At 38.6% G+C, this 14,439-nt stretch overlaps 2 protein-coding genes across 2 annotated transcripts in view; one reads left to right on the forward strand and one right to left on the reverse strand.

The window, feature by feature from the left end:
• The window catches only part of LOC136850591 (interferon regulatory factor 4-like), a 281,743-nt gene that overhangs the window by 171,457 nt on the left and 95,847 nt on the right, over positions 1-14,439 (reverse strand). The gene's annotated exons all lie outside the window — the stretch shown is intronic.
• Positions 483-14,439, forward strand: part of LOC136850588 (uncharacterized) — a 219,940-nt gene continuing 205,983 nt past the window's right edge. The window contains exon 1 of the mRNA XM_067124233.1: positions 483-1,391. Within this exon, the coding sequence (XP_066980334.1) occupies positions 1,317-1,391 (75 nt within the window). The 5' untranslated portion in view covers positions 483-1,316. The remainder of the gene's footprint in view (positions 1,392-14,439) is intronic.

The following is a 14,439-nucleotide window of genomic DNA, read 5'->3' on the forward strand; positions in this document are numbered from 1 at the left end:
TGTTTCCCAAAACAGTTTTGCATTATCGGTTTCATTCTCTTGTTCGATACACAAGCTTGCACATTTTACACTTATACCATGAGAGAGAGAGAGAGAGAGAGAGAGAGAGAGAGAGAGAGAGAGAGAGAGAGAGAGAGAGAGAGAGAGAATTTACAAGTATAAGCAGAATCACATACAGCATTTTTTTGCTGCTAGAATAGTTTACTTGTTTTATGAGTGTTCTTAATTAATTTCTTATTTTGGTGACTGTAGGCTGAGTATGACGATTTTGATGGTTAATTATCTAAGGAAATTTGCTCTTCCATTTGCGTACAGAATAATTTCGCTACGGAAGGTTACAGTTTTTGAGACAGATTTGTTGACAGACAATGGATATGGTATCAAAGGATGCGTAGAAACAAGGAGGAGGAGGAGGAGGAGGAGGAGGAGGAGCAGTAGGAGGAGGAGGAGGAGGAGGCAGAAGCATCACCTCTACAAGCTCTCTCTCTCTCTCTCTCTCTCTACTCTTACTCTCTCCAACACACTCCTGGAGGCAAAGGCCCGACACACGCCTCGCAGTGGTTGTTGGGTTCGGTCACGTTTCCCCCTCATGTCTGTCGCTCTTGAAATGGCGAGATCTTTTCGGTCACTCTCGGAGGGTTTTCAGGCGACGACTACCAAATGAAAGCGATACAAATACTTAAAAAGAAGTACTGCTACTTTCTCGAATGATGTCATTCCCATTTTCGGCAGAAAATAATACGTCTTTCTGAGATCACGAGGCTTCATTCGTTCTCCGATCGAGTCCATTCATAAATACGAAGAAAGGAGCAGCGAAGAAAGGCGTCGATCGTCTAGTGTTTTTGTGCTGTTTTCCAAATAAATCGAAGAGATTCTTACGGTCTTTGGTTTTCTGTGTGGGAAATTCAGAAAAGAAAAAAAGATTTGATAATGACACGTCTCGATACGAGGACCTGATTTACCAATCAGGAGAAAGATCGAAGTGCGGTCCCAGGAACATTTTCTGGCTTCGGAAATGTAACAATCAAACGAGCCACGAAACAGGCTGTGGTTTGTGTGTTCGAGTCTGTGAAAGAAAGAAAAGAGAAAGAAAAAGGATTTTCGTGCGTTAGAAGAGGCCTGCAGAGAGTGGAGGAAAGACTGACCAGCCTCTCTCCACCTCTCCCGACTCCGTGTCCATCCTCCCAAAGGTACTACACTACTATACTGCAGTGAGCGTCTAGGTTCCCCTCTTTGCCTCCCTAGTTGGTTCCCCTCAGGCAGAAAGCGAACTAATATATGTACATCTATAAAACTGGAAGTCGCATGACCTCATCATGAACTCCCCGATAAAGATTTCGACGGCAATTTTCGTCCTCTGGATATCGACTCGAGCTTCCTCGAGGCCGCAGGTAAGATAGTTAGAGCTTTTGCTTTGAAATACAATGAATATTCGCACCTTAAACATTCCTAACTACTAATATGAAACCTATAGCAAATTCGCTGGGTGAGAATTTTTAGGTGCAGCGATTTACTTCTCCAAACAAATTCTTCAGATTTATACGCGACTTTTCCATTCCTTATATAGAATACTATTGTTAAATCTTGAAAGGCTCTCCACGCACTGATCTGAATGGTAAATCAGTATTAAAGTCCTTCCTTCTAAAAAAGGCCCACACGTACTTTCTAACTGGATTCAGTTCTCCGTTGCAAGGCTACTCACGCTGCCTGATATATACAGAGATGCTACTTGCACAATCGCTCTCGAGAACTTCTTGACTGATGTGTGCGCCCTGCACCCGGTGGTCTTCCCTGAACACGTTAGACTCACTTTAAACAGATACTGCGTGCAAGTCTTGAACACAAGGCTCGCCTCCACAAATCATTCAACCTGCCGGTTTGCAATAGGCTCGTCTGAGGGCACCAATAGGAGAAGGCCCTTTAACGCACTTTCTGGCAGGACCAGGCTTGTTTCGGGCAGCTTTCACTGTCATGCCGTGTACACTGTAACTCGTAATATATATATATATATATATATATATATATATATATATATATATATATATATATATATATATATATATATATATATAGGTAGATAGATAGATATATGCATACAGATGTAGATATATATATATATATAATTTATATATATGTATATATATGCACACATCACACACACACACATATATATATATATATATATATATATATATATATATATATATATATATATATATATATATATATATATATATATGTATAGCCATACAGATGTAGGATGTAGACATATATATAGAGATATATATGTATATATATGTATATATATATATATATATATATATATATATATATATATATATATATATATATATATATATATACTCACGATAAATTAATGAAACATAAATTTGTTACAATAACTGGGAGTTAATGATATTCCGAAAGTGAAGATGACCACGAACTTTCTCCGATTTTAAAGATAATTATGTTTTCACGCTTATATGTATGTATCTACTGTATATGTGTATATGTATATATGTATGTGTGTGTGCATGTATATATGTATATATACATATATCAATTTAACTACATTGAGCAATCAAATAGTTATAACTTCTGTTCACGTTTTGACGTCCTCAGCTAATTGCGTCAGACCTTTATGATCATTGATTCCATTCGGCTATGTGGTTGCAGAACAACAATAACAATATATTAGTAATAATGACTAAATCTGGTGTTATTATTATTCGGCAACATTACGAGGCATTGTTTTGTTGTGGTTATTATTACTCTTCTACATCCCCATCTCCTTTGCTTTCAGCGAAATTTGGTAAGTAGTTCTCTTGAGAATAGGTGGTTCTTTTCACCAAATAGTTTACCTTGAGCTTTTTTTTTTAAAGGTAATAGGTTTACTGGAAGACTAAAACTTTAGAAACCTTTCTTTCTAGAGCTCACAAAATGATCATGATATAAGTTCTTTGTCTTCAATATTCAGTACCAAGTCACGAAGGCACATTTTCAAGGTCACGTGTTGGTGACTTACGGCTTGTTGATGACTTCCGATAGGTATATTTTAACTTTAGCTATTCTCTATGTACGTTTGAAGCTCAGTATCTTTGATGTTTAGGAAACTTGGTAATTATGTACGTGGGATTGGCCACCACTTTCACGAAACGTTTTGATTTTGACGTATTTCTAAAGGTCAGAGGTTAACTGAAGGACAAAAATGTAGTTTTCATCATTCTATTTTCCTCAGATGTTGATGAAACTTGATAGGCAGGCACCTTAGGAGTGATGACAATCACCAAATAGGTTTGACCTCTGCAATTTTTTTTAGTGTCATGGCTCCCGTTACAGGTCAGCATTTCATTTTTCGCTTTTTCGATATTCTTCTTTCCAGTACACCCCTGCACAGATGTCTCTAGAAATGACGAAACTTGTTTCCTCTTTCTAATGGTGTTGATGTTTAGAGATTGCCTGTCAAGGGGCTTTATCTAACTTTGTCGAATGAATGGTTAAAATGGGTACTTTGTTGACGCGTAGTGGAAGCAGGTGTTCAGTGCGTACAGCGCCATCTACAGGGCTAATTGGTAGCGAAGCTAAAATTTTTACCGAAGCATTAAGGGACCTTTTGTCACGGCATGGGAAGTCACTGTATTAGCATGATGGGTTAATGTACTGTAATAGCACTTGTCTCCATTGTTTGATAGCAGTTGATTGCTCCCGATTCCTTGTTGAGCAGATAGTAATTTTCCTCCAGTTAACATCGATTGTACTTTTATTTTATGAGCTTTCGTGGTAAACAACGAAACTACGTGGTTAAGAAACTAACTCTATATTTTTATAATATTCCTGAAACACAATATTACGTTAACAGCCAACAGTCTCAAAATTGTGTGCAAGTAGGTTGAGAGAGAGAGAGAGAGAGAGAGAGAGAGAGAGAGAGAGAGAGAGAGAGAGAGAGCTCAGGTATAAGTATTGCGATGTAAAATGTTCTTTTTACGAATTCATTTCCTAGAAGCTTGGATATTCTTTATTTTTATAAATGTAAATTTGATTTTATAAGGCAACAACAGAATAGGTTAGTGAACTGAAAACCAAGTGAATGAACAAGAGGCATCGGGGTTGCAAGTGAGCAAGAATAACAATTAATGATTCGTTCGCTCAAGTTACATCGTTAAAAACGTCATGAATAAATAAGTAAGGAGAAGGGAGGAAGGAACCGCAAAGTCTCCTTATTATCGTTATTTATACAGTATGATCAGTCTGGGCAAAGCTGTCCCGAGCTTTAAAGATGGGGTCGGGTGGGATGATACTATGCTTTCCGAATGTGCCTGCGACACTGAAATTCGTGACAACAGGAACTATTCTTTTTCCCGTTTTGGTGGACCAAGGAATGACCTCACAGCTATTCGATCGCTTATTAAACATTGTCCATTTTGATGACAAACTGTGGTCATGGAGTGAGTTTCTCTGCTCTTCTATAAGGTGTTCTTCATTACTTGTGCAGACTGATAGTGTTTTGATCATTTTGGCACATGCTATCGCCTTCGTCGCTGCTGTAGTATGTTACTTCGTAATGAATGAAATCAGTCATTGTATTCATCATATGAACGATTTGTCCCCCGATATTCACTTTTCTATAATAGCAATAAACTCTTTGGTCGGGATTCTAATAAACAGGTGCCCTAAGAAGGGCAATTTAGTCGGCTGAGACTCGAGCCTCAAGCCACGTGATCATAGCCCTTACCCACGCTTTCCCTCCCCTAGAACGCCTGATCTCTCATTCTTCCCATCCAATTATTTCGTCTGCACCTTCCCACGCCTTTGCTAAAAGGGGATAGGATGTGTTTGGCCCATCAGAATTGCGGAGGGACGGTGTTATTCTGGAAGTATGGCCGAGGGTAAATTGCTTTTTTCACTTATCTTCCTCCTCGTTCCTGTAACAGCCATCCCGTTCCCGGCCGCTCCCTCCTCGTCTGTTGCTCGGTGTATTCGCCAGGCAAGGCAAATTGATTGCTTCTACTGTCACATCAAATCAAATCTGGTTAAAAGAAGCATTCTATATATCAAAGGTCATTGTGTTTTGTACACAGAAATAGTTATGCACGATCTCTCTCTCTCCTCTCTCTCTCTCTCTCTCTCTCTCTCTCTCTCTATATATATATATATATATATATATATATATATATATATATATATATATATATATAATATACATATATATTTAGATATATAATGTATGATGCTGACACGTCAACGTCCATTTTGAATTGCTCCCTAATTCAATGTTCTAACTGATTTTCGATTTGTTGTACCAACGGTAAAAATGTCTTGAAGATGCTTTACAGAATGTTTTGTTCACAAAAGAAGAAATTATTCTTGTGAAATATACAAATAAAGTACATTTTCCATTTAAAGCATTACTGAGAATCTACATTAAACATGTTATTGTTAAAAAGTAAAAAAAAAACTTATGTGAAAACAAATTATGCCAAACAGCATTTAGAAACGATCACTGCATTAAGGCGAACAGAGTCCAATGAGGGAGGAAACAATAGTGGTTGAAAAGATCCAGTATCTGGATATTGGTTCTTTGTATGTATACAACTGTACATCCTTTCTAATACAGATTATCTCATATTCACTATAAGCATTTTCCTAAAGGAAAGAGAGGCATGAGACTGACGAGGTATCGGTTTTAGTCTTCAGTAAAAGACAACTACTGTGACGCTTTGCCTGTCTGTCCACACTTTTTCTGTCCACCCTCAGAACTTAGAAACTACTGAGGCTAGAAGGCTGCAAATTGGTATGTTGATCATCCACTCTCCAGTCATCAAACCTTCCAAATTGCAGCCCTCTAGCCTCCGTAGTTTTTATTTTATTCAAGGTTAAAGTTAGCCATAATCGTATTTCTGGCACCGATATAGGTACCAACAACACTGGCCACCACCGGATGTGGCTGAGTTTCATGGGCCAGGCTAAGAATTTCATGGGCCGTGGCTGAGGCCACCATCGGACCGTGCCTGAGTTTCATGGGCCGCGGCTGAAATTTTCATACAGTATTACATGCTGTACAGAAAACTCGATTGCGCCGAAGAACCTTTGGCGCATTTTTACTTGTTTAATTTTGATATCACGCTTGGCCGGAAAAAGACAGCAGGGAAGCTGGCTCAGTGGTTGATAGATGCAAGGTCTCTTGATCGATAGCCGATTCGTCGAGAACAGCCATTAGTCATAGGACTATCGAGATGTGTTTTAGAAAGAGCTATACATACTAGGTCGTGGGATTGTGATTTCAGACTAGAAGGTCGTTTTACCTAACTTGTAAGGAACTTCTAAGGAAGGAAATATATGAACTAAGATTTTAACTTTGAATTTAGTCTCTTCTGTTGAGGGTCTCTCTCTCTCTCTCTCTCTCTCTCTCTCTCTCTCTCTCTCTCTCTCTCTCTCTCTCTCCAGTCAGTTTACCAGCTACCAATACTACACACTCATAGGCCTATGGCAATAAATCCTTTCATAAAATGAATATGTAAATTAGGATTAACTTAAAATCCAAATGTCTCTCTCTCTTCCGCCCCCCTTCTTCCTCTCAGGGGAGTCTTTATACTTGTTCTAGTGCTTGAAACAAATGCTGAGGAAAATTATCGGAATTTCCACAGTATTTTCCCCATTGTTCTCTTTCTTGCTTTTCTACTTTTACTGTCTGTTGAGAACACTCTTCTGGTCCCTGTTAGAAAACGTAGACATTTTCATTTTGTGCTGAGACGGTCACGCTGCTCCTGTGGCAGCTAAGCTGAGGAAGAAGGTCTTCGGAAGCTTTTAGACTGTGAGTCCGTAGAGGTCGTTTCTTTTGAAGAATTAGCAGTCTATCTTTCCTCAGCCGCTTTGCTATCCGGAATGTTTCCTCTCTTTCCTCTGCTATTGGGATTCTGATTCTATTCCTCCTACACCCTCGTATTTTGCCCCAACCTTAGGATATAAATGTGGGAAGGGAGGAACTGTACAAGGTGCCTGAGGGCTTGGTACCTCTGTCAATTTAATCTTACCATGTTTTCAATGAGCTCACGAGTAGCCTATTTAATCCTTCCAGACTGTGGGCGTTTGAGACTTTTTGCCAGCATCAAGTCATTCGTATCCCAGCCTGTCCATTGGTGAGTGGAGTAACGCTATAAATGAAGGTCCCATCAAAGCACTTCAAGGAATCGTGAACATAACACAGAATTAAATTTAATATGATTTTTTTCCTTAACACAAATTAAGTTATATTATGAATTATCGATGAAAATAAACATTGTTACAAATCCACAATATATACTTACTGTCTCACCAAAATTTAACCAGCCGTTGAGGGAAATGGTAAGATTGCTGCAATTTACGTCCCTCAGTATTAGTTAACGTTGCCTTTCTCTGTTTGTTGGCTGTAAACTGTTTATGTGTACATTTAACTCTTTAAACAGGATATTTTTTTTATATCACTATGTCTTTGCAGCTTGTTACTGTAGAAGAAAATTTACAGCAGGACTGCAAAACACCCATATGGCTACGGAAATATTAATCTTGATAATCTTGTGTGGCATATTCCAGACTGAGCTGTTGAAGTGAAGTTCTCTAATGCAATATTTCTTCAATTTCGTCCAAAACCTTTATGCTGCTTTTTTCCTGCAGTTTCTACAGGCAAACTCAGTTGGACACTTTCCACTATAGCATAACATTTGTGGTCCTACAGTCCAAGTCATGCAGGACTGTCATCAGAGCTGGCTGAAGTTGATTGACTCCTCATTAAATGGACAGAAAGCGTTGTGCAGCTCATCGTATTGTAGCAAGCTGCATTGGCAACAGAGACCTTTAGGATTTTCTTCTCCTATTGGCCTAGGGTCGAGTTTTTATGCTTTATTCACCCTTGTTGTGGGTCGAGAGCTGCGACGAGTTTTTCTCCTCTTTGACCTCGGTCTGGTTTATACGGTTTGATCTCACCGCTTGCAGTGTCGAAAGCAGTACTTCAACCTTTGACATGCACTTTACTGAACAGGCATCAGTGTGATGTAAAATTAATGTAATATTTGAATCTAATTATTGCACACAGGGAAAACCCCATCATTTGACGTCAAGGAGAGGCCTTCCGAAATGCGTCGAGTAGCAGTTGTCTGCCCTACGTGTATACTCAAAGGGGACTTTTGAGGTACCGTGCGTAACAAACGGAATTGTATATGTTTCAGGTTTCAAGATTATCAGCTCTTTGGAAACATTATCAAGTGATTGAAAACCAACTTTTGGACCAAGCCATCCAAAAATTCCAGAAGTATACTAATCCCAATGAATTTTGCAGTTTTCTGTGCAAGATCTGGCCATGAAACAAACACATAAATGTTGGGATAAGAAATAGTACATGAAGCGGCACAAATTTGCATGCACAGGTTTTCAGCACATGGAGCAGGATAGGAAAGGGGGAGGGGGTCGGTTTGGGGTGGTGAAGCAAGTGGCTTAGCTTGGGAACCAACATGTACTGTTAATAATTTGATTACTGTCATTATTATTATTACTTTTTAATTGATAACGTTATTATTACTTTTTAATTGATACAGAACAAGTATTGTTATCATGATAAAAGTTTTTCACTGTTATTACATCATAAAGAATCGGTGTGAATAGCTACTCGCCCGCCAGTGACTTCAAATAATGTTTCCCTCGTGTGCTGGTTCAGAGCTCTCGCGCTGTTTTTCTTAAAATAATAGTCTGGTGCTGGTGAACTTGGTGATATACTCAGTGTTGGTGAAGTATTTCACTGGCTAAGAGGATAATTTTTCTCAAACTCAAGAAAACTGCATTAAAACAGTTCCCTCATAATGGCTAATTGTTAAATTTTTAATGTAGTTTCTTACATTATATTCGCTTTGCTTTTTTTTTGCAAAGTTTGGAATGCAAAAAATTAGCTTAAAAAAATCATCTTAAACCATTTTTGTGTTAATATATTCTTCGAAGCTAGAGTAACTAGAATCGGGTAATATTATCTTTAAATACTTAATTTGAGTGAAAAAATTTGATGGGGTTCAAAATTTTCTTCTTCGTTTTTGCGGGCGTGATTTTATGTAGCTTAATATCAGTTGCATTTGAAATTTAAAACCATGTATCATGCAAAGACGATACTTTTCTCAAGATCGGGAGAGTACAACGAAAATGATTATGTGTAGGCCTACCTGAATTCTGAGGTAAAAAGTTGAATATAAGATTTTCTCTCGCTCTCTCCACACACACACACGCACACACACACACACACACATATATATATATATATATATATATATATATATATATATATATATATATATAAATATATGTATATATTATATATTAATTATTACATACACGGTGACATTTTTTATTTTCACAAATATTAAGCCATAAATATCATTCCATATCCAACTCACAATGCCTCTGGAATAAGTTACAACCAAGGGGTATTATAACTGGTAAGTTCTTCGTCACCAGTGGGATTCGAACCGGAGCCTGGCTTAGAAGCAACGACGTACAGTGGCTTTGACCACTGAGCCATCGAGATTGGTGTAAGTTGATATCGACTCTGCTGTACACATCCTGTCGTTTGCACTTTCTAACAGAAACGCACATTCATAACATTGGTCACAAATACTCAGAGAAGAGAGCTAGAGAACAGGCAAAATAGCACTTAATTGATCAATGCTGAATTGCTTTTATCTTCGGCAATACCTACCACCGAGAAAAAGTTAGACCATCGAAACATACACACACATATATACACACACATAGATAGAGAAAGAGAGTAGGGTCAGTGTGTACGAATTTATAATTATCTCTGTGTTATGCCAGCTGATGCAACAAGAATATCTGGAAAAGAGGCAGAATGTAGAGAAGAGAATTCTCTTATTATCATTTTGTATTACTGTGGAACTGCTGAGCCAGCATTTCAAGAGAAGAACCTCCGAACCCTGCAATATTTCTCTCCGATGTTTATGAGGACTTTCCTTCCTGGAACTTCACATCTTGAGGTTTCTCTCATCCCGCTGACTGACTGACTTCGGGAAAACAAACAACTTCAAGCGAGAAGAAAAAGAAAGAAAGAAATGAAGTTTCTCAGAAGCTGCAGGGGCTAATCAGGCGTCAGATAGAACGAGGATATATGAGGAAGTTCTGTCTTCGTTGTGTACTCATTTCACTCTAAGACAGAGAAAAAGAGTTAGGAATGATATATTAACTCTCTCTCTCTCTCTCTCTCTCTCTCTCTCTCTCTCTCTCTCTCTCTCTCTCTCCCCTTAGTGCATTTTGCATAAATACATACATGCATAACACGAGTGCTCTAAAACGACTTTTATACTGAAAGGCCAAACCAGAATGTCATGGCCAATTATTGTTATTGTTTTTAAGAAGGAACTTCTTTCTTCCCCTAAATGAATAAGTTAAATTAAATGAATAAGTAAACTTTAATGTCTAGCAAAACATTCCCTTATTTCTATTTAGTTTTTAACATTTATAGTTGTTGGCCCAGCGAATTTCTTATGTGAAGTCTCTTTGCGCTGTATTGTTGACTATTAATGAATTTTATAATTGTTTCATTGATATGTAATTTAATTATTTCATAATAAAAAGACGTTGGTCATTATTAAATACACATAACTATAGTCGTTTTACTATCAAACCTTCTTCACCCTGTTTCTTACAACGTGCGTCTGTTTGTTCATGTTATCTTCTTAATGTTTTGGTTGACCTTTTAACCTCACTTCAGTGGGCTAACAGCTCGGCCATTATTCTATAGAAAGCACATACAATTTGCCCGTGCTCCAGTATCTATATTTATGTTTAGAGAGCGACTGACGCTGATTCTGCATGAGCTGACTGCAGAGCTGCACTATTTGTTTCAACATCAGACGTTCAAGGCCTTAGGTTTTTTTTTGGCAGGGTCAGTGTTCAAAAAATTTGATAAAGAGCTCACGACTATACTATCAGGTCAGAAAGTTTGGTAAACACTTTGTTCTGTGGACTCTTGTTTGACAAAGTCGTGACCTTCTGTCTTTTTTTCTATAGAAATATATGACAGTTCTGAATAATACAAATAACTCTAATAATAATGATGATGATTTGAACCGCTCTGATCATCATGCAGAATTTGTCTCTGCCGTATCCAGAGATTACTTTCGCACCTAATCCTCTCACTCAGCAAGACTCGAAATCTCTCGTACCCTGAGACTTCACTTTTTCGGAGAAGGCTGCCCAAAGTAGATAATGTCACTGCTCCTTAACTGGTAAGCAAGGATCAGTGCTCCATTTCACTTAGAGGGGCGTAAAGATTTTCATCAGGTTCTTTCCCAGAAGTGACCACAATCGCGCAAAGGAGGGGATTTTAGGCAAGATGCGTCCTTGACAAATCAAGAAGCGTTCAGTAAAATACTACTGATAAAATAGGAGACTTAACATATCACAGAAACTTTTGATTTAATCAGGAGACTTACTATCCCAAACGTCAGAACCATTTTAAATTTGGCAGATTATCAGAACTCCTGTCACAAGGGATCGAGACCCTCGCGCCATAATTTTTACATCATGCTTCGGAACTTTGAATTTTGGTAAAACTTACCTAATAAGACATCAAAGTAGAATACCATAAATAAACTTTGTGAGATAACTAGAGAATCGAGAACCAAGAAATCCTAATTTTCCGAGATTGCTCATCATTCGCCTAAACAGAAAGCTGTTCATGTTGAGCGCAAACTCTATCAAGGCTTTCGTATCATCGCTTCTAAGGAGAGATACGGTCAGGAACTTCAAATTCTGAAGGAGAATTTGCATCTTCATGAACTGAAGATTATTTAATATGGGTTTACTGCTCCCATGGATGATAGTTTGAGGCTGTGGCTGCTACTGCCATTCATCAAGAAAGGAATAAATGCAGAGAAGTATATAGAAAAGATCTCCAAACATTGTTATGCTGATACAAGTCTAGAGTCACCATGCGCTACATGGGCCTAGAAGTCACGCCCTCTTCCAAAGCGAAGGTAGATGATCGGTTCATTTTCAGTGTACGTGTAGCAATTCATTGATTCACAGTTTAAATTAGGTCTGTTGTTTTTCTATACAATAAAGATAAAACTTTGGAGCAAAAGAATGTTTAAGTCATTTCAAGACATTACCACCATAACGAGGTTGTTGAGAATATTAAGTATGTTCTACAAACGATCAAACTCAAGGACAACATCGTTTTGGAATGAAATCTGACACAACATGACACCAAACAGAGCGCAATCGGAACTTAACTCCGATTTGTGTTGGCTAGCTGTGTCCTACAGTATATAACTAGCGTAAAACTTCATGTGTAAACCTGACGTGTAAGGGAAGTGAAATTCTCAGGGAAGAGCCCTCAGAATTTTATCAATCTAAACGCCCAACCAATGCCACGTGTTCCTGTAAATTATTAATGGGCTTTACAGGACAAACTTGAGTGCGAGAAAGATGAAATAAAGAGGTAATTTATGATATGTCGAAAGATGACACAAAGCACTTCGTCTTTGTCTTTCTTCAAATCTTCATCTGAAAGCCCTTACAGACAGGACCAACAGACGATAAACACAAAAGGGCCCCAAAGGGAAATGAGCTTGCACAGAGAGATAAGTTAAAAGGAAAGGTGATAAATAAATAGTTATGAGGAAACGGATAATTAAACCGATACACTTGAATTCAGGAGACGTCAGCAGAAAGCAGGAATGAATTTGCTCCTCGCTCCAATTCGGAGACCCGAAGTTTCCAAAACTGCCCTAGGTAAACTGTTCCACAATTTATTTGTAGTCAAGATAAAACTCCTAGCAAACTGAATAGTATTAAACTTTTTACTAGAAAAGGAAACACTGTTTGCAGCAGCAGCCTGCCTAGTATTGGGAGCAAATACAAGTCTGTCAAACGCTCAAGATCGCTGGGGTGTGGCCGGGGGAAAAAGCAGGGTAGTAACTTCTATTCAGCCATTTAAATCTTTCTCTTAACGTTAATTCTTTGTTTCTGGTTTTGCTTGAGACCTGTCATTTGCTGTCCTATCACAATGGTTGGTAGTTTGAGCGCGATAGATATTTAAGTAGATGGTTGGTTTAAGATTAAGCCAGTTAAGTGACAGCTGTCCTAAATGCCCCATGCCGACCACGTGTGTGTGTGTGTGTGTGTGTGTGTGTGGGAAAGAAAGAGAGAGACAGACAGAGAGAGACGTGTGTATGTGTGTGTTGGAAGAGAGAGAGAGAGAGAGACAGACAGACAGACAGACGTGTGTGTGTGTTGGAGAGAAGGAGACAGGGACAGAGAGAGAGATAGACAGACGTGTGTGTGTTGGAGAGAGAGAGAAACACGCGCGCGCGCGCGCGCGCGCGTGTGTGTGTGTGTGTGTGTGTGTTGGAGAGAGTTACAAGGAGTTAAAAGGATTAGGAAGTCTCAAAGACTTATTAGTCCATCCCAGGAAACATCATGTGTTCACTTATATAATTCTAAGAGCAGGTTATGCTGTTCATTCACGGTGTTCTAATGATTTTGTCTAGCTTTCTTTTAAACTTTCCCACACTGTTGCTGTTGACAACGTCTGGTGGCAGCTTATTCCATGTGTCACATATCTTGTATGTGAAGTTCCCACATTGAGATGTGTTGTATCTCTTCAGTTCTAGTTTCCATCCATTATTTCTTGTCAAAAGTAGTTTTGTTATGCCTTTCAGTATTTTGAATGTTTCTATTGGCTGTCCTCGCAATCGTCGTGTGTCTAAGTCATACATGTTCAGGCTCTCTAGTCGCCTTTGGTAACCTATTTGCCTGATGGATAAAATTAACTTTGTGGCTCTTGCTTGTACCCCTTCTAATCTATTTGTCCTTTCTTAGTGCTGGTGACCAAAACTGTACTGCATATTCAAGATGAGGTCTAACTAGTGATGTGTAGAGCTGCAGCACCGTTTCCTTGTTTCTATATTTGAACTGCCCCTTTATGTATCCCACTAGATTCTGTGCCTTCTTCTCAGCTGTTATGCGCTGTTTTGTGGATTTCAAGTCCTTCATAATAATGACTCCAAGGTCCTCTTCTTGTTCTGCACTATTTATGTCATTCCCAAGCAGCATATAGATGGCATGAGGGTTGTTTGTTTCTATTTGTAACATTTTGCACTTATCCAAGTTAAATGGCATTTGCCATCTTTTTGACCACTCTCCTATTTTCCTTAGATCATTCTTAAACTTTCCTCCGTATCTGGGTCTGCTGTATTTACACCTAGTTTGGTGTCATCTGCAAATCTGGCTATCCTGCTAGTTAAGCCTACATCAGTGTCGTTAATGTAAATAAAAAACAAGAGCGGACCAAGGACAAAACCCTCAGGAACTCCGCTTGCCACATCTACCCATTTTGATTCTTCATCGTTTATTACGACTCTGTTTTCTATTAGCCAGCCAGTCTTCGATCCATTCTGCTAT

Source organism: Macrobrachium rosenbergii, chromosome 22, assembly GCF_040412425.1.
Source record: "Macrobrachium rosenbergii isolate ZJJX-2024 chromosome 22, ASM4041242v1, whole genome shotgun sequence".
Classification (NCBI taxonomy): Eukaryota; Metazoa; Arthropoda; class Malacostraca; order Decapoda; family Palaemonidae; genus Macrobrachium; species Macrobrachium rosenbergii.